The sequence below is a fragment of the Sitodiplosis mosellana genome, unplaced genomic scaffold, assembly GCF_009176505.1.
Source record: "Sitodiplosis mosellana isolate CC-2019 unplaced genomic scaffold, AAFC_SMos_1.0 Smas_scaffold_61, whole genome shotgun sequence".
Taxonomy (NCBI): Eukaryota; Metazoa; Arthropoda; class Insecta; order Diptera; family Cecidomyiidae; genus Sitodiplosis; species Sitodiplosis mosellana.
Genome location: NW_022595303.1, coordinates 376,136 through 396,461, shown reverse-complemented (window position 1 = coordinate 396,461; position 20,326 = coordinate 376,136). Strand labels below are relative to the sequence as shown.

Sequence of the window (20,326 nt, the reverse complement as noted above, 5' to 3'; positions counted from 1 at the left end):
GAAAAATAAAATTTTCAATATAAAAAAAAATGGGTAAAAAAACTAGGTACTTTGATACTTTTTTTCATTGTTAAATTTCAATCGAAAGAATTTATCTCAACAGAGTAAAAAACGAAGCAAAACAATTCCTTGGCTCACGCGATGACATACGTCAAAGATAGATAAATGGTTAAATTGGCGCCATATAAAATTCACCATAGACGTAGTATAGTGCATACGAGTTCAACACGAATGGCAAATAGTGAGCGAGAGTAAGTGTATATGTGTGGAATGATGAAGATGTATTGTAGCCGCCTTGGAATAGAGTGAGAAAGAATGACCGACGAACCAACGAACCAACAAATAAAGAAAAACGATTCACTGACACATACGCATACATTGACAGTTTGCATTTCGTGCCGTATTTTTCGTTTTTTTCTTTCGGTAGTATATGTATGTGATATGACACTAATTGAATCGCGCAAACAAAATATTCTGAGAGACGACGGGCCCCGAACATCAAATGAAAACTCACTTATAAACCACATGAAGCGATTGTGCAGCATATTCGATGGTGTATTTTTTTCTTCGTTCTTTAAATAATTGTTGTGGAATTAGCGAGAGAAAAAAAATAGCAGATTGGAATAGCAAGCGATTGAAATTGTTCGTTGTATTGGAGAATAAAGTGTGCAAAGGGTGTATTTGTTCAGGTGCCGTGTAAAGGTGGCGATTCGCGTACAATCACACACTAAAAAAAAAATAAGGTTGACGGCGCGAGAGAAGTAAACGAAAAAAAAAAGTCGCAGTGGATTGTTGTGTTTTCATTGTTCAAGCGCAATGTTTTGGTTGTTGCTCCATGCGCTTTGATCGAGCAACGAGATAAATGTTCGCGATAAAAGTGTGTGACGCGTGAAACTACACACAATTTTTTATCCATTGAATTTCCGATTGGTTTTCTTTTTTCGTTTTACATTCGTAAATTATTCATTTTCGGATCAATTAAACAGAAAGGAGCCTCATGTGATTCCGAGTGCAGTCAACGTTTTTGTTTTTCTTCGCACCAACAAAACATCATCACTTCTTTGTGTTGTCTAAGTATGAGATTGAGCGGCGCTCACTTGACCCTCATTACGTCACAACGTGGAATTGATAACTTTTTCTTTTCTTTTTCTCGTTTTTATTTTCATTGCCATCTTCCAAAACAACAGCAAAATGCGAATAAAAATAGCATTTGAAATTGGCCATGTGGCACAGCCAAAAAGTAAAGCATCGCCTGAAGGATTTACACACGATTGGGAACTATATGTACGCGGCGCTGATGGTAGCATCATTAATCGATTCGTTGAAAAAGTCGTCTTTAATCTACATGAATCGTTTCCAAAACCCTGCCGAGGTAAGATATTAACGAATGTCGCAGTGGAATTTGCTAGGTTTGGAATGTGGTGCAGCCAGACTGGCACACAGTGACAATATAGTGAAAACACAATGTCTCTCTTTGTGTGGGCAAATGTTTTTCATGAAGCATTTTTTGCGATCGAACTCATATTTGTTATCTATGAATTGCATTCCATGAACGGTATCATTTGTTTATATCCCGTTTGTTTGAGTTTTGAAAAAATTATTTGCTGACTGTCGATAAATCGATCCATTCTAAATTTATTCAGTTTTTGACACATTCCAAACTAAACGATCCAAACCGATATACACATAGCAATGTGTGGTGAATTTTCTATCCTTCTGTTCTTGGTTTTACTAATTTCAATTTCATTTTTTACCTGACATTTCAGTCTACAAAGAACCGCCATACCAGTTGAAAGAGTCCGGTTACGCCAGTTTCAACTTACCCATTGATATTTACTTAAAAGCGGGACCACGCGACGATCCAAAAAAGTACTCAATCTTATATGACTTGGACATTTCCAAGACGACTGTACAAAAGCATCCAGTGTACATATCAAATCCATCGAGTGAATTTCGTCATAAGCTACTTGAAGGCGGCGGCATCATGATCAATAACGACGGTAAGTGTGTTAAGTGACATATTATTGGTGACATTAGCTGTGTAATGAGACAGTTTGTGTATTGTCTGCGTTGACGTTTGAAGGTTGATTTTGTTCGTCGTACCTATAAGATTTCAATATTCATACTGTGTGAATCGCATTGGTGTTTTTTATGAAAGATGTTTTCGAATATTTTTCTTCGTTCAGCATACCAAACAGGAGTCCCGTGTTACAGTTCTGACTTCACCAGCTACGTTATTTTAAAGTCATTGTGGCCAACATATGTCCATTTTTAAGTGGTCATTTTTGTATTGTGTTTCTATTGTGTGCCATTTTCGTGCAAATGTCATTCCAAAATCACTTTTCTACACTGCCAACTGTAGTCTTTGAGTGATAAATTGATATTGTTAGTTGATACTTAGCTTATGAACTACTTTCAAAGTTATAAATCAAAAACAAACAATTTTTTTGTGTTAAAGCCATTGTTGTTGTTGTTAATTTTCTTTATCAATTTTCAATAATAATTTTTTTTTTCTTTCAAATGTATCGTTTTGCTCTCATTCTGTATAACAAAAATTTAAATAAACAAATGAGTACGAAAATTAAGTCGAAACAGAAGAAACAAGCAACGGATTAAAACTTGTGACAAGCAAACACAACATCGACAGGGCAATACCAATGGCAAACTTAAACCAACAACAAGCGACAAGCTTCAAAACTAAATAATTTGTGTATATTTTTGTGTATACAGCCTGTATGAGTCGTGCAAAAAATTTGTCGTATTTCTACAGAAGGATAGCTTTCAACCGAAACGGCTTTATCTTAAAATAACCTTCTGTTTTTTTTACAATTTTGAGAGCTGTGTGAACACACAAACTAAATACGACTCATAATCCCGTCGTGGCTTTAGTACAAGAAGATAGAGATATTCCATGAATTTCCATGTACCGAAGAAAGTTGAATTATTCGATACCGACTTCGGTACTAAATTGCTTCCGTTACAAAAACAGTTAGTAGTTACAGTAGTTTGAACATAAATTAAATTGCAAATTTCATACATAACACCAAATAACTAATCATTTTTCTCATTATTCCAATCAACCAGGGCACCCGAGTGATGAACGTACGTACTCACAGCCGGATTCAACGACAAAACCTCGGCCGCAGACTAGTAGCGGTAGCGGTGTCGGTGTCGGTGGCAGCAGCAGCAGTAGTAGTAGTAAGAAGCACAAGATCAAATCGGATGATATAAAACCGACGAGCACATTTGAAAATTTATTCGGTTCACCGATAATAAGCTCAAAGAATTCGCCCGATCCGAAACTCAGCAATAGTAGTAGTAGTAGTAGCAAATTACCAATAACGAATAGTGGTAGTAAGAATTCATCACAAAAGCCGCCAAAGGAGCGAACATCGGAGAAGAGTAGCAAAGAGAAGCGTGAAAAAAAGGATAAATCGGGTAGTACACCAAAAGAGGGTAGCAAAGAGACATCCACAAAAAAATCGGATGACAAGCACGAGCGTCGTGAGGAGAAGCGAAAAGAGAAAAGCACCACCAAGGTTCGTGAACGCAGTAAGGAGAAGTCATCAAAGCGGCCACCAAGCCCAAAACCCACTAGTCGCAGTCCAAAACGTTCAGCATCACCGCCACGGGCTAGTTCAAGCAATAGCAATCGACACGAAAGCATCAATTCAAAATACGATGAAAAAGCGGCGAACAGTAGTTCGGGTAAAAAGTCAAAAAAAGAGAAGCGTGACAAGTCAAAAGAGCGCGAACGATCGACATCGGAAAAGAACAGCAAAGATACTAAGCATCAAATGCAACAACAGGCCAAACAAAAAGATGAAAAACCGATCAGCAAAACAATGGTGGAAAAGGTGAATGGATCGAGTAAAAAGGATGAGCATGAATTGCCAAAGGAACGTGATAAAAGCAACAAATATCGAACATTCGATACAAAACCGCCATCGCCGCTGGATGTGCCACCACCGAAAATTTCCACACCGACTGATTCGAAAAAGTCACATGACAAAGACGAGCGCAAGCACAAGCACAAGAAAAAAGACAAAAACAAGGATAAAGATCGCAAAAAGTCGAAATCCAAAGATATCTCCGATTCAAGTCCAATGTCAACGTCATCAAATCGCAAGCACTCCAATGCACCAACGCCAACGGCACAAACAAGTGGCCGTGTTTCAAATGCCAAAACCAATGCAATGCCCGCATCGATGTCACAATCGAATCAATCGTCAAGTGAATTTGATGACGATGATTATATGGATCGAACGTCACCCAAGCCCGACAAAGTGAGCAGCTCAAATGACACAAACCAATCAATGGACCATTTAATTGAACCAATCCCAGAAATAGTCACACCACGATCCAATCAAACGGATTCACCGAAAAAACAGGCGGAAAAATCGTCGGGCAAAAAGAGCAAAGAGCCCAAATCGAATCAGAGTTCGGCATCGAAAGAGGAAAAGAAGAAAAAGCGCAAAAATAAAACGGACAAACAGAAACATGAGGACAGTGGCAATTCGAGTAAGCGTAAAACTCAATCACCCATCGGCAACGATGAGCCACCGTCAAAATTCTATAAAAAAGATGATGAGAAATTACCAAAAATTAAAGATGACACACAGCTCGATTCAATAAAATTGTTACCTGGTCGAACGCCGCCCGTGCCCCACCTCACCGCATCACCATCCACTCAAAAACTATACCATCAATCGCCCGACTCATCGAAACAGGTGAATCTGAAACGAAATGCCGAGAGTGTAATGAGTAATAAATCAAAATTGGCTCACATATCACCCGCAACCACATCCAGTTCACCGTCATCGGACGATGATGAAACAAAACCGCCAATATCATCCGCACAACAACCGCCGCTACCGCCACCAATGAATCAATCATCACAACACACCGAATCACCCGGTGACAAACAGTACATAGCGCAATTGAAAGCGCTACAGCAAAAAATCTTAACACTCGATAATAACGATGAATTGCAACAGGTGGTGGAAATGATAGCCGCAACCGGCTGCTATGAAGTCACCAATCAAACATTTGACTTTGATCTGTGTGCACTCGATCGAACGACTGTGCGACGGCTACAAGAACGACTTGGCTGATGAATGCAGGCACCAACGCAATTCGGTTGACAACTCAAAATTCACAAATTTAAACTTTCACAAAGAATTTTTTTTCTTTCTCGAAGAATAATTTCGGTGAAAAAAAAAAATTCCCGAAATTTATTTTTTTTTTCTTAGCAATTTTGACAAATTTTCATTTTTCGAGATAAAATCTGTGTATAATTGTACTTCTACTCATTCAATGGCCAGCATATATGGACACACACAATTTTGTTTAGTCCACATAGCCAACCATAAACTACTAAAAATACAACATAATATTTGAAATATTTATCGATTACCTCAAGGCTCTAAGTTAATTCAAGTTATTATTCGTTTTTTTTTTGTTACATGTCACAATTAAATTGCAAACGAAATTTTTTGATTGTGTAATTCTCTGATTACTACTTCGTTGAAGTAAAAAAATAATTTTTGGAATGAAAAAGAAAATTCATGCAAAAATGAAGAATGGAAAATTCAACAAAAACAAAAGAAAATAACATAATGTACAGTATGATGTACCTCAGTTGTAGGAAACAACCACTTTTCTTTGCTCTAGTAAATAAGGAATTATCTCGTGGACCAAAAAACAAACACACACACAGAACCTGTTTTTATAATTAAGGCAGACTAACCATAATCACATACACACCCCTATATCGACTCTTCCATTTGATGTGGAAAATGAAAAGAAATGATTTTTTTTCGATGCTAGAAGTGGACAATATCGAGCTTAAAAAGACAATTTTTTGAGCTTCTTGAACATTTTGATGACACTTGAACTGAATTCCATGGAGAATTTCATGACTTTTGCGTTCTGATTCGTTGTGAATAGGTTTTTTGTTTGTAACAAATCAAACTGCTTCCATCAGAAAAAATCATTTCTTTTCATTTTTCCAATCCAATACCTTTCTTGTTGATAATAAATTTAAAAAAGACATTTTTTCACATGATTTCTTACCTTTTTAACCGGCAAATAGGCGGTATCATCCGTTCAGTTCTATTTAAAATGATTTTTTTTCTTCAATTTTTTCATTTCTTTTCTAAAAATTTCGAAATATTGTTCAAAATTTTCATTTAAAAAATATGCACCGGCAAAACTATGAGATTGTTTCCTATTTGAGTGACTTATGTTATATTCCCATTCACCAACAAAAAAGATTGTCGTAATTATTATTATTTATTTCGTGTAATTTCAAAAGAAATGAATGGCATCAAATACATGTTTATTTCTTCTATTTATCATTTTTTGGAGAGTCTGAGCATTTACCCCCCAAACAGTTGCCTTAATATGAAATGAATTGAGGCTGAATTTGCAGTTATTCAACAAAAAAAAACAAAATAAAAACAAAACTTACATTCAAAATGCTTAATCATATAAACATTTTTGTACTCATATGGAAGTGTGTAAATTTTTTACCATGAAAATTTACCAGATTTATGCTCAGAAAGACTTGATTTTAATTTATTTTGTACAAATGAACAAAAGAAAAAAAGAATTTCCTTGAAAAATCTATTCACTTATACAATATTCAGGCATTGAGCTGAAAATTCTAAAAAGATTGAACAGAGACAATTCATAAATACTATATCGGATGCGATATGAATTATTAAATCAAAAAAGAAGAAGCCAAACAATAAAATAAAATTACAATATATATTATTTAGACATCAGATGCTCGAACATCATTATTATTGAACAATGTTATTTACCGCAGTTAAGTACAGAGAACAAACAAGCAAATAAAGAAAGAAAAACCACTTTGAACTTATAGAAATATTGAGGAAAATATTATATTTCGGACTTTTATTTCAAATTTAATTTTGTTTGATGGAAATGAGTGGGAATGGGCTTATTTATACCATAAAATGGGTTTTGCTGAACATTTCAACATGATTTTTCTTTGTTTTGCTTACAATCAATTTTCGCAATCAAAATAATTTTTTCAACATTTTCAGCACTTGGTGAACAGTTAATTTTAAACATCATTTTTATGGGACTTTTTTCAATTCATGAGCAATGAATCATTACAGAACCGATGAACTAAGCACCGTTTTTGTAGTCGACTTCTGGAGTATTTGGAAAGACAACAGGAAAGAAGAACCACTGTTTTATGGAAGCAGTAAATGGCTCTGAAATGATTTTGAACTTTGAAATACTTTCATAGGTAATTACAAAACTTGATATGATGAACACACTTCAGCTACGTTGCCTACGTGGCGTTCACCGTTGGCGACTTTAGTAGAAATACTGGAAGAGCTCTTCGAAAGACGGTCCGTTTGTAGATACTCCTTGTAACCGGTATTCATTAGAATGTCATCTGTCACCTTCCATTCACCCTAAAACATCTCTCAGGACACATCAATTGCGATCCAAACACAATATTTACATCAGCAGTATTAGCGTCGAGTTACGATTGTTATGTGTTTTGAAGAGTCAATGCGATAGGATGACCATCGTTGTACACATTGTTTCTATTTTGCCAAATCCAAAATTCAACCCCATTCATTAAGATGGAATCAGTTTTCATATTCAAAACAGGTGCTGAGTTGAAAAAGATGGGAATTCATAGAAACGTAGATAAATACTAGGCCACACGGCACAATTCACTGTAAAAAGGAGACACTCAATGGAAGTGTCTAATCCAAATAAATGGTTCAAAAGACACTGCGTGAATATTAAGAGGTTTAAATGAAAACAAGTAGACAGTAAAGATTTCCACGATTCGATTGATAGATGAGTTTTATTTAGAAAATTATTTTGATCATCATGTTTTAGCAAAAATGTATTAATCGATAAATTGGCAAGTGTGTGTTTGTTTTTCTTCCTTTTTCAATCTAATTCTATGGGAAATTTGGGTTTTTTTCCTTCTTATTTCGTATGAATTTTAATCTTTTTTTATTCTAATTGTTCAATTTCATCATCATCATCATCATAGCCTTTTGTTCTATTTAACATTTAATATAGTCGATGCCGTTGCTGGAGTAATCCTCGAGGACTGTTATTGAACAGTTTTGATTCGAATCCTGGGCATGATATCATGTGTACGATTTCTCTGTATTCATCTGGTGCAAATATGGTACCATACGCAAGGCTAAATGCACCGAACTCGTCGAATGTCATTGAACCAAATCGAATGTCATAAAATATGTCACCAAGCTGAGCTTTAACAATCTGTTTGGTCAAATCATTCTGTTTGCTTGCGTGCTTGGTCCACGCCATGCATGCCTCGAAAATATCTTTTTCTCGACAGATCAACGTATCAATTTTCAAAATGTTGGCCAAAACTGATCGGGGACTTCCCAAAAAGCCCTGTGATTTGAACACAGCCGACGTGTTCTGTGCAATCTTCTCCTCGCAGGATTGTTTAAAGTCATCCAGATCATATAAAATGGCAAGCCCTAAACTGCGGCACACGTTATCAATGTTGAGTGTGGTTTTCAAGAAATCCACACAAATTTGAGTACATTTTGCAACGTTGTACTTGTGTCCAAGCCCCATGACTTCAGCGACGTCTTCTTTGAGCAATTTGACTTCAGACAAGTAGAAGAATTGCAAGAAAACCTTGAACGCCTTTGCTGTAGTATCACTGATCTTTACATCTCCTTTTTCGGGTAGATCACCATAGAACATCTTTTTGAAAACGTCACTTGCTACCGACAACATAGCTTTGTGGGCTGCAACACGAATGCCTTCTGATTCGAACACAAAGTACACATCGGCCGTTGAATCGTCCAAATACAAATTTTTGACACTCTCCGTGGGAATTCGATTTTTGGTAACAAATTCGTCGGAGAATTCATCTTTGGATTGTTGAATGGAGAATTCATCTTCGGATGTTTCATCTTCGTAGAATTCATCTTCGGAGAATTCATCTTTGGATTGTTGAATGGAGAATTCAACTTCGGATGGTTGATCGGAGAATTCATCTTCGCTTAAATAATTGATTCTTTGTCTCTTGACTCCTCTGCCCAAACCCATGAAGCCCTTGCCTCTGCCTGTCATATTGATTAAATGTATCCAACTTCTACAATGTCAATACCTGAAAATGGTCATTAAATTGCGCGGTTAGTTGCATTTTCACTATTGATGAATTAGAGCCACATTAAGCTAGTGTCAATCGATTCAATGCATTGATTTACCGAATTTAATACTTACAATACGAACTTCTTGTGCAATTGAGAGCGGTTTTCGTGTTGAGGTTAGGGTAGTCTGCAGCAATTGGCGACAATCTGGCGAACACCTTCAAAAATAGACAAAAATACACAATTGACGTCAATTGATCACTCATGGAAATATTCTTTACGCAAATTTGTGGTAGATCAAACACTTTCATGCTTAAGAAATGAGCAAAAAAGTGATTTTTCACAACAACAAAAAGTATGCAATAGCATTGTACAGCCAATTGTATCCATTTTACATACCTAGAACAAAGATACGTCTACTCCGATCCGAGTACAACTATTGTCGTGATATAAATCAACAAAACTAAACACAACACACGATTTTGATGGCAATTTGACTTTACTGGACAAAAATATATAAGACTGAATTCTAATTAGAACATTATCGCATTTTCGGAATTTGTTGGACGAAAAAAATATTTGCCACGTAAAGACGCTTCGCTGTTTGACAGTTGTGTGTGTGTATCAAGCACCTATGAAGTGAGCCTAAAAAGAGTATTGAGTCAAACAATGGATGCGTTTAATGAATTCATTTGATGTTCAACGCAGAAGCGCCAGATTTAGTTTGTAAATTGAATCAATTGATTATATAAATGATTAAAATGTCAAATTGTTTTGAATAAAATTATATTTAATCAATTTTCTTTCAACTTTTGAACATAGCTTTTGTGGAAATAATGTCACGCTGACCATACAAATATTTCGAACAAACAAAATGTATATAACAAAAAGTTTTTTTTCAAAATGAATTTTATTAGGATGATCGTAAAGGATGTCCCGACATTGGATAGGATTCTGTACGTTTGATTTCCACCAGGCCGTAGCTGTTAGTTGATGAGTTGTTCTTCATGTACAATTAATATTTTTCGGGCAAATAAATCCTTAGTTTGCATGCATTCTCCAGTTGACGTCGCTCCTTATTCTACATTTGAAGGGTTGCGATGAATCTTTCCACCTTATAACCCATGTTCCTACCAAAAAAAAATGCATTTAAGTTTCGCTGAGTAACGTGTGCATGGAATGATATCATCAGTGCTTCGAAAAGCATTTGTGTGAAACTCTTCAAGTACATAGAGTTTCTGGGCTAAAAACTCAAAATGCTTTTTATTAAGAGAAATCTTTTCGAAAAATTCAAAAATTTCAGATTTGGCAATGAGGCTAGGGCAGCAATCATTCTATCATTATCCCCTAATGTATTAGTTTCGATGCCTTACAGGAATTTGAGTGTTGAAAACCTCGGATTGAGCAAAAAATGCTCTTTCTCTATTATCAGATGTAATGTTTTGATCTGTTGATTCTTGTGAAGAGAATGCACATTTCCGATGATTTTATCATCATCAGTTTCTCCCCACCTTGAGTCTATACTCAATACTAGATCATCAAACTTAATCCCTGAACTCAGTAACCAGTTCGTTGTGCCAACCGGTGCATCTGAAGAAAATGCTTTTATATTTGGATTTCGTTTGAGGAAATTTTCCATATTTAACTGATAGTTATAATTATGGTGACAGCATTTCAGGTAAAATTGTTTGATCGTCAGATAATTCCCTAATATTTCGTCAATTCTTAGAAAACGCCAATAGTCTATGCACTCCAGATTCAGAAAAAGCTGTAACAAACTGTCGGATAGCGTACATACTCTAATCGTCTTAACATTTTTCAACTTGTTTCTGATGTGCATGTCATCTGAATCAACATATAAATCACCTGACGACCATGAAATATATTTTACATTTTGATTAAGTACCAATGCCATGTCAGATACTTTTTTTATACTTTCGGAAAGCATGTCATTGCGGGCGTGTGCAGTGAAAGACTTATGGTATTTATTATGTGTTGTGTTCATTATATCACTTCCAATGTTTTCATAACGTACAAACTCTTGGCCATACGTCTTGTTGAAATGATCATTGGCCAGCAAGTATAAACGCTTGCACGTCACTTTTAGTCGACACAAATCTTCTATCGATAACCAGTCAAAAACTTAGTTGATGTAATCGTCGTCCATTGAACAAAATCCCGTGTTTGATCCTTCACTCGTTGATTGAGAATCTTCTGGATTAAGTTTTCTTCTGTTTGCTTCGCTCATTTTTAATATTGAAAATTTACTTTCTTTGAAGTATGAGTTCGTCTTTGATCTTCACTTTCCCAAATACTTTCTGTTTCGAAATATGTTTTGAGTTTGTGTAGAATATTATTTAAAGAATTGAAAGTGTCAATTTGGATTTTGTTTTTAAATATTGATGTTTATGTTTTAAAGCAATAAAAACCGTTGCAATATTTCACTTTTCAAATTATGTTTTCACATTTAAAATATTATCACGAAATCTTGTCAGTTTGTTGTGAAGCCTGAAGATGATAAGTAAACTTTGCCATTTACATCAGAATAAAAAGTCTTGTTAATTTAAATTATAATATTTCACTTTTAAAAATCGTCTGGTCCGTTCGGAGTTTCGAAATGAACTGATTCGAAATTAGCATTGCTCTTTGTCAAAAGGGTGTTCATTTTATTTGAGGAGGGGAATTTTTTTCCCCAATATGTATACGAAATCAGGTAGAAAGTAAAAGTAGCCGCCTTCTTCTTGTCTGAGTGCATTCACAACGAATCGAAACATGGAGATTGTATTTTTACCTAGAAACATCAGTATAAGCTCTGTCCAACAAACATGACTTTTTAGAAATTATTCTTTATCAAGAAAGGCTGAATATTAAAACATTTCAGGTCAAAATGTCAGCTTTATACAACATGAAACATCTAGGTAAACATATTTCTAACTCCGAACCAGTGCTTCTGTAACTGTGTTGTACATTATCACAATTCATCAACATACACCACAATTTATACACTTGATGCACTCTTCATAACGTTTAGAATCGAAAAATCACTAAAATTTCGATTTTTCTGCCCTTTCCCCAACGAATTTACTGACTAAAAAATGGACAGTTCCATTTGTCACTACCCGTATTTTCAATGACTAAACACTATGTTTGGATTGCATGTTAGGTTTTATTTAGCCTGAGCTTCATTCGTGAATTTCGAAGTATTCGCCACATAATTCTGCAAGCTATCATCACAACTATTATTCGAAGAAACAACAAAACCAACCAAAACTTGCTTTATTACTTGATAATATTACCTTTATTTGAATTAAAGTGATATTTTGAATGAGAAACTTGTCGCTTTCCCTTGATGAATAATAATGAACTGAGCAATCTTTAACGACTAAATGATTTTCATTCCTAAGGCAGGGACAACAAGTGAATTGAAATGATATGCGACATTAGTTTGTGATCAGCATCGTTACACGGAACACAAAGTTTTCGGAAGGTGCCGTTACTCGGAAGTGAAAAACCACAGCATGATGAAACGTAGTGAAATATGCATAAGTCAACATTTCACTTCACACTTTTATTCACTTTGAGAAATAAGATTTTGATTTAGATTCTCAGTAACTTATCATTAAAACTATTAATAAATTGCAGCTTCAGATTGAATGCACTGTTCCAAATGATTGCTTGATATTCATAGATATATTGCTATCAGCTTTCATTGATTCATGCCTTGAAATTGGCATTCGAATCCAATTGGCGAAGAAAAAACAAAAACAAGTAAAGTTGATTCAATCGCTTGTCGTATTTCTGCGAAAATCTCCGAAGTGTTTAAAAGTTGTGACATTCGATTACATCAGTTTAAAACGATTTCTTCAGCGTATCATTCAATGATGTAAGATGTTTAGCCATAATCACGACTGAATATGGTGGTTTTCGCATCATTTTGTATAGATTATCGTATCAATCTATAGTATTGAATTTTTCGCTACCAAAGATTGATTTATTTTCGTTCTAACTGTGAACAAAATGCAACTTCTTAATGAAAAATTTGAACAATTTATTTTTATTTATCTTATTTCTGGCATTCATTCATTTTCACAATTTTAACATCAAATGAGGCTTCGTAGTGATGTTTATTCATTCAAGTGCCAAAATGGTCATGTTTTGAGTTAATGGTTTACAATGTTTTTAAAAGATTTATTACATAAAATAAATATTTAAAACATGTAAACTGCATTGGTTGGTGGTTGTTGACGTTTTGGTTCTATGATACCTTCTATCCATGAACGTGCTTTGTCAGTAATTTTAGCGAAAGCATCTGGATATCCCTTGCCACAGCTAAGAAGAAGTGATAATTGTAAAATTTACCCAATTTCTACGATGATTTTGAATGTAAAGAATAACATACGGTGATGCAAAATTGGCTATTCCAACCAATACATATTCGTTTTCCGCATCTTTCGAGGTTAATGGGCTGCCAGAGTCACCCTATGCCGGAAAAAACCGAACGATACATGTATTTTATAAATTTCTTTGCATGATTTTACTTACATAGCAAATGCCTTCGCCTTTCTTATTCAATGTGCATAAATGAGATTCATCAATATTGTCACCAAGTATTTTTTTGCATTCAGCATTGGAAATGGGCGTAAGATCGATCATTTGCAGGTTGCTTTGTCTCTCTGGCATTTGATCGTTGTCATTCTATTTGAAAATGTGCAATATTTAGTACATTAAAAATTAAAACAAAAATGTAAACACTCACTGTCCAACCCCATCCGGTAAATTTAAGTTTTTCCTGTGTTTCTGGCATAATTTCTTTCGAATATGTAATGACTCCAACTTTATCATTAAACATTATTTCTGACGCAACTTTAATCAATCCGATGTCATTGCCAAACTTGTTTGGGTGTTTTTCGTTATAATACTTTCGCTCAGCAACCAAAGTGCGATGTGCATTTTCATCATTGTTATCGTTTGATCCATAAACGATCTCAACTGCCGCCATCTCAGTCTCCAATTCATATAACTTAGTGCAATGAGCCGATGAGATAACCCAATCTTTAGACAAAATTGCGCAGCCACAAAAATGCCATTTGTTAGTCTGCATAGAGCATTGGTATTTAACAATACTTGCCTCTGTACCTCCAATAATGCGACCGAATGACGGTGAGAGTCCAGCTATTTTGTAATTAGAAGTATTGTTGAAAACATTTATGTGAGTTTACTTGTTAATAACTTTTGGGTAAAGTTAATGTTGAAGTCAAACCGAGATATGTATCCGAGCAGTGAATTTGCTGTCTGCCCAGTCGCTGCTTTTTAAAAGCGACTTCCAACAGCAGCTGTTTGTTGCGTTGACATACATGCGACCTACTGTAAACATCACGGGCAAGCACAAACAAACAAACCAAGTGTGCACTGTACATGCTCAATATTCATGTTCCAGTTGGAATTAGCACGCGAGGCTTAAAGTGCGCCGCATTTATAGCAACAAAACCAACAGCTACTGTTGAAAGTCGCTTTTGAACAAGAGCAACTCGGCAGACAGCAAATTCACTGCTCTGGGATAATCATATAGGAGCACGTCGACAAAATTCTAATGTGATATGAAAATCCATTGAAATTTAAGTTTTAATTATCACTTCCCGAAAAATCAGTCAGTAGGTGAGCGAAAGATCAAATCTTACCTTCCCCATCTGGAACTGTTTTGCACGATATAGAATCTAAGACGTAAAAGAAGATCAACAATTTTAACTTTATTTTATTTTTATTTTTATTTTCCACTGAAAATGTCCACGAAGAATAAATTTTTTATATTAATTTTTCTTTTCAAAAAAGCTTCACATGTGTCAAAAACACCTGGAAATTAAACTGATTTCAAACTCAATTATTCTACCATTTAAATACTAAAACGTTTCTTTGTAACACGTCTGACACATAACAAAATTGGTTGGAATGAAAAATTATTTATATTTCCTGTTGTTTTGAAACCCGGTCAACATTCAATACAAGTGTCATTCTTTTTTAATTGATGGGTTTGATCGCATTTGATTGATGCACTATTTTTAAGCGTGGGAAACACAAAATTTGTATTACATTGATTTATTGTGAATGGAATAATTTTGACAGTTGGTTCATATCTTCGCTTTGAAACAAATACTTCATTCAAATGTGCATTGCAATTAAAAAAAATATTGATTTATGGGTCTGTTCACTCTTCAACTCGATTTTCTCAATGTACGCATAACAATGTATTTCTATATTCAATATTTTGAAATTGAGGTCAACCAACTTTACTTATGTTTGGCATTGTTGAGTCATCAAACTCAGTGTCTTCGCAGTTGGTTGTTACAAAATGAAAATTGTAACATCTAGAAAACCCATTCCGAATGAAAATGAATCATTCCGTATGAAATGCTTTTCTGAAGTGAATATTTATGGCTTTAGAATAAAGAAACATTTGTATCGATGAGAATGAAGTTGGGAACGCAGGTATGGTTTTGAGAGAACGAAACATGAAATGGTCTGTCTTAAAAACATAACACGAATAATCATTCAAAAAATAGCGTAACATGAAGATAGTGCTTTAGTTTGGTAATTTATAACAGATACAAATGACAATTCTTAGCAAAGCTTTTTATACTAATAGAGCAAAGCGAGTTATACAAGCTGACTGTAGACATTAGTACATTACATATCTTTTGTTAGCTGCGCTAAAAATTCGAAAAACTACATTTGGAATCCATGCATTGTTCATGTAACGAAACGTTCTGAACGAGTTGAGTGACGATGCATGAAGTATTGGGAACAACATTTCCTTGCTCTGGTTTTTAAAACGTATGTCCATAGGTGAGATTGAGAGTAAGGTTTGTTTTTGACGACTTTTATTTTGATAAAATAGAGTATGTTTCTATCTTGGTTTTTGATCATTTTCATTTTTATGACAAGAGAATTGGTGTCTTGACTAAAATTGTTGATCTTGTCTAACTCGATAACTCTGCAGCAGACAATTATTGTATTATTCAAAAGATAATAAATAAATTATTTCAAGATGGACAATCGTTTGAAAACATGTACTCTACTTTTTTCAATACAAAGTCTGGGAAACATACACTCCTCCTCAAATTCAGAGTCTCAATCTCATCCATCGCTTTTATTCTCATTGCTCCAACTCAGTCATTTAAATAGTTGGTAATAGGCTGTTTCTGTGCTAATTTGAAGAACAAACAAAATATAAAAAGCAGATAAAAGTCTCCTAACACCAACTAGTCTATAAGAATTGGATCGGCCAAACTAATGATCAAAAAAGGCGAGGGGCAAATCACTAAAAAGTAATTTCTAATAAAGTAGAAAAATGAACATAATATGTAAGTAATTTTTAAACAACAAATTACTTTTAGTATAAAACGACTTCTGGTAAAAGTTAATTTTTAATTTGCCCACTAAATAGGCTAGGTAATAGAAAGTAATTTTGAAGGAATTTGCCCTTCGGATAAAGGTAAGGAGGTTCATAAAGAGGCATTCGCAATAGAAACAATGATGAATAATTTTTATGGTTCTGTGTTCATTCCGAACGTTGAAAAAAAGTCCAATCATCACGCGACGAATGACGCATTGCAAACACATAAAGAGAATCATTTCATCAATAAAATTGATACGTTGCGAAAAAATTAATTTTATCAATAACTTCTTCATACAAACTTTTTTTTTCTAGATTTTATGCACTTTCGAGAACTTTACTTATTATTTTACTTTATTGAAGCAAATAAAATGTTTATTATGATTTAATTGATCGTTTATTGCAATGAGTATTATCACAATAATAAAATGTATATAACGCTGGCTCCTGTTCAATCTAATGACTAGTTGTCTTTATCAATTTCCTAAACGGCATTCAAAATGTTTCGTCTACAAGTAGTTGTATTAATCGCTGTGGCATTGGCCTCCAGTGCTGTGAAGTCTTCAAATGAGGTGTTTGATTTGGATGAATCGCCAATTGAAGAAAATGACTTGATTCCGGCATCGGGTGTAAATCCCACATTTCTTCGTTATACCCAAAAAGATTCGCTCACTAAAGATGTTTCACCAATTATTGACATTCCATGGGAAAATGGAAAACGTGAAGACTGTAAATTTACATAAATTTTCCTAGGGGGTAGACACGAAATAACACTAGAAGAAAACTAGCAAAAATTGAGCATACTAGAAGTTACTAGAAGAATATTTGTGAAAAAATTGAATGATGCCTCTGCCATAAGAATAGCATTGCCAGTGGATTTTATATGGACAAATTCTTTCATTTAAAATATACTGCCAATGCTTTGCTTATGGAGTTCAAATGTTTTGTTTACAAAAAGTACCGTTAATCCTTCCATAAGAAATGCATTGGCAATGCTATACTTATGGAAGAAGTAATGGTACGATACTAGAAATACTAGCAGAATATTTGCCTTTCTGCTTGTATACTAGAAAAACTAGAAGAAACTAAACGCATATTTGAACCGATTTGAACAAACTAGCTATACTAGAAATTGGTGTCTAACCCCTAGAAATTTTCTATCACCGAAATTAGTCACACTTATCAAAGCTAATGAATTTCAATTTACCTTTCTTCAAACAGTTGATCGACTTCTAGTTCGATACAAATCCGTACGATTTGAATCTGATGCACCGTTCACCATTAAATTGTCGGAATCCTTTGAATTTGGAGCTTCGATCACTTACATCAAATATGTTATTTCACAGGTAAATGCGATTAAATCATGATTTTTTGCTTGTATTCGGTGTCACACACAGTTACAATATATGTTCAATGTTCATTTCTCATTGTTCAAAGTGTCATTTGATTAGTCAAGTCCACATTTTTTTGTATGTTCCGTTCATTCATCATTCTCAAAAATATCAATCATTTTCAGAGCACAAACGAGTGCACCGTTGCCATAACCTCGGGTGGAAATGGACAAAATTTTGCTGCAGTGGAAATTGAAGGAAGAAACACATTTTACTTAAATTACACAGCTGATTACTATGGCAAATGATTTTCAGTATTAAATTATCAGAGACTTTTTGTGTTATTGATGAAAAACGGCATATGATTGACATTGACTTTGCTCAAAAGAAAATACAAAAATCGTTTAAACAAAGTGTAATGAATGAAACAAATTGAATTAAAGTTTCAATTTTTGAACAAGAAGTTTCACTTGAGAAGTTTACAACTATTTGAAGTTTTGAACGGCCGAATAGCGATTCTTCCGCAGATCATTTTCGATCTGAATGCAAAATCAGCTGTTTGATAAGACCTTTTATACCTAGATCAAAAGTAAGAGAGAGAGAGAGAGATATGGTGATCGTTGACTTTATTCTCGAGCTCATGAAATGATCGATTTGTATAGAAATAGCTCATGTTGCTATTAAATCTCGTTTATCCGTGATTACCATGACATAACAATGAAACCCTATTTTACTTTCAATTCACGTGAGAGTTTCAGTTGATTGTTCTTAAGTTGAGAAAACTATGTCCATTTTCCCTGAAAACCAATTTTTCTCACAATATTGCACGGAATTTTGTATCTCGTTTTTTTTTTTGTTTAAAATCCAAAAGATATGAACTCTTTTTGAAGTAAGTGTCTCATAGCATGTAACGCTCATATTCGACATGAGTACCTCTTACATTGTTGTAAGATCTAGGAATTTCCAGTAGATAAGAATCGAATAGTCCAATCTAATCAAAGTAAAGAAAAGGTGATCTGTAACGAAACAGACGCAATAAAAACAACGATGGATGAATTGTCATAGTTCTATTTTAATGTTCGCTATTTCAAACAAATGTGCAATCTTCAAGAGACACTTAATTAATGAAGCGTAGCAAACAAATGACGAAAACAAATTCAACAATTGAATTGATAGGATGCGATAAAAGTTGCATTCTATCAATAACTTCTGTATACAAACTCGATCGAACTCGATTTATTATTTTCTCAAAACTAATTCATCAAGCACATTGTGACTACATGCACTTTAGACGAGTTAATTAAAGCGAATAAAATGTTTATCATTATAAAATTGAGCATTTATTGCAATGAATAATATCAAGATAACGAAATGTATAAAACTGGCTACCATTCAATCTAAAACCTAGTTGTCTTTATCAGTTTCCTAGAGCGCAATCAAAATGCTTCGCCTGCAAGTTGCTGTTTTATTCACCGTGGCTTTGGCTTTCAGTGCTGTGAAGTGTACTGATTCAAATGAAGCGCCAAACGTAGAAAATTTAGATGATTCCATCCCGGCATCAAGCTCAAACCAGGAGTTTTTCCGTTATTTCATAAAAGAGCCACTCACAAAAGACGTTTCACCCAAATTATTGATTAAACACAATCTTGGAGGACGCGTCAATGGTAAAAATACTATTTTCCTTTATTAAATATTTTAAAACTAACGCATTTCGATGTTCAAACAGGTGATCGACTTTTGATCCGATACAAATCGCCAAGGAAGGATTCTGGAACACCATTTGACGTCAAACAGTTGGAATCGTTCGAATTTGAAGCCACCATCACTTACATTGAATATGTCGTTGATCAGGTAACTGCGAAGAAAAATCATATTCTCTTTTCAATAGAGTCTGCGTTGCAAACGTTTCAGGTGCTATTCGGCACGGTCTTCTTTATTTTTGATGTTTTTTTTTTTCATTTAAGACTGAATCACGTACATTCTGCATGGTGCATAATCTTTCATTCTAACCATTTTTAATCACTTACAGAGTACAAACGAGAGCAAAATTACCCTAACATCAGGTGGAACTGGACAAAAAAATGCCGCTTTGGAAGTTGAAGGAGGCAAAACTCTTTACTTCAGCTATACTACGGAAATCTACGGATATTACTAAATCGATTTAACCTCCGAAAATTCAACAAAATAACGACATATATACGAATGTCAAATGAATATTTATCTTCAAGCTGAATGCTTCCATATTTCCGGTCAAATTTTCTTTACTTCCTTAAACAACAATGGAATTTTGTGTGTTTTAATCAATTCTCAGTAGAATGGTTAAAATTTGGCCTAAGATCATTTTATAAAATATCAATGATTTTCTTTACTTTTCAATAAAATAATCTGACTTCAACGATTATTTTTAATTGCATTCTGTAAAATAGATGAAAATTGTTGGCTATCAACAAAGTTCGAAACGACAA

General features: G+C 34.4%; 4 protein-coding genes across 5 annotated transcripts; 2 read left to right on the top strand and 2 right to left on the bottom strand.

Moving 5' to 3' along the window:
* Positions 1-171: 171 nt before the first annotated feature.
* On the top strand, positions 172-6,359 carry LOC129570618 (protein AF-9). Of its 2 annotated transcripts, none has more exons than XM_055450305.1 (4): positions 172-1,074; positions 1,188-1,372; positions 1,767-2,000; positions 3,085-6,359. In XM_055450305.1, exons 2-4 carry the CDS (start codon positions 1,192-1,194, stop codon positions 5,112-5,114), a joined length of 2,445 nt encoding a protein of 814 aa, XP_055306280.1. In that variant the 5' UTR covers positions 172-1,074; positions 1,188-1,191; the 3' UTR covers positions 5,115-6,359. The 2 variants fall into 2 exon arrangements, with proteins under 2 accessions (XP_055306280.1, XP_055306281.1); XM_055450306.1 differs by having other exon boundaries at positions 399-553.
* Positions 6,360-7,830: 1,471 nt separating this feature from the next.
* Positions 7,831-9,770, bottom strand: LOC129570619 (BTB/POZ domain-containing protein 3-like). Its single transcript, XM_055450307.1, has 3 exons — positions 9,540-9,770; positions 9,274-9,358; positions 7,831-9,157 (listed from the first exon to the last, which is right to left on the bottom strand). The coding sequence occupies exon 3, from the start codon at positions 9,118-9,120 to the stop codon at positions 8,074-8,076; it is 1,047 nt and encodes a 348-aa protein (XP_055306282.1). The 5' UTR covers positions 9,121-9,157; positions 9,274-9,358; positions 9,540-9,770; the 3' UTR covers positions 7,831-8,073.
* LOC129570520 (chymotrypsin-2-like) lies at positions 9,126-14,139 on the bottom strand. Its single transcript, XM_055450165.1, has 5 exons — positions 13,897-14,139; positions 13,683-13,835; positions 13,540-13,619; positions 9,258-9,358; positions 9,126-9,157 (listed from the first exon to the last, which is right to left on the bottom strand). The coding sequence occupies exons 1-5, from the start codon at positions 14,137-14,139 to the stop codon at positions 9,126-9,128; spliced, it is 609 nt and encodes a 202-aa protein (XP_055306140.1).
* A 5,099-nt stretch (positions 14,140-19,238) lies between these two features.
* On the top strand, positions 19,239-20,256 carry LOC129570563 (uncharacterized). The gene is made up of 3 exons (XM_055450221.1): positions 19,239-19,525; positions 19,588-19,712; positions 19,891-20,256. Exons 1-3 carry the CDS (start codon positions 19,303-19,305, stop codon positions 20,014-20,016), a joined length of 474 nt encoding a protein of 157 aa, XP_055306196.1. The 5' UTR covers positions 19,239-19,302; the 3' UTR covers positions 20,017-20,256.
* The last annotated feature ends 70 nt before the right edge of the window (positions 20,257-20,326 follow it).

Coding starts and splice junctions, on each gene's coding strand:
- LOC129570563 (XM_055450221.1), top strand. CDS start 19,303: ATGCTTCGCCTGCAAGTTGCTGTTTTATTCACCGTGGCTTTGGCTTTC. Junction 19,526..19,587: donor TCTTGGAGGACGCGTCAATG/GTAAAAATACTA, acceptor ATGTTCAAACAG/GTGATCGACTTTTGATCCGA. Junction 19,713..19,890: donor TTGAATATGTCGTTGATCAG/GTAACTGCGAAG, acceptor AATCACTTACAG/AGTACAAACGAGAGCAAAAT.
- LOC129570619 (XM_055450307.1), bottom strand. CDS start 9,120: ATGACAGGCAGAGGCAAGGGCTTCATGGGTTTGGGCAGAGGAGTCAAG.
- LOC129570618 (XM_055450305.1), top strand. CDS start 1,192: ATGCGAATAAAAATAGCATTTGAAATTGGCCATGTGGCACAGCCAAAA. Junction 1,373..1,766: donor GTTTCCAAAACCCTGCCGAG/GTAAGATATTAA, acceptor CTGACATTTCAG/TCTACAAAGAACCGCCATAC. Junction 2,001..3,084: donor CATCATGATCAATAACGACG/GTAAGTGTGTTA, acceptor CCAATCAACCAG/GGCACCCGAGTGATGAACGT.
- LOC129570520 (XM_055450165.1), bottom strand. CDS start 14,139: ATGGCGGCAGTTGAGATCGTTTATGGATCAAACGATAACAATGATGAA. Junction 13,836..13,896: donor TTACCGGATGGGGTTGGACA/GTGAGTGTTTAC, acceptor ATTTTCAAATAG/AATGACAACGATCAAATGCC. Junction 9,359..13,539: donor ATAGCCAATTTTGCATCACC/GTATGTTATTCT, acceptor CTATTTTTGAAG/GTGTTCGCCAGATTGTCGCC.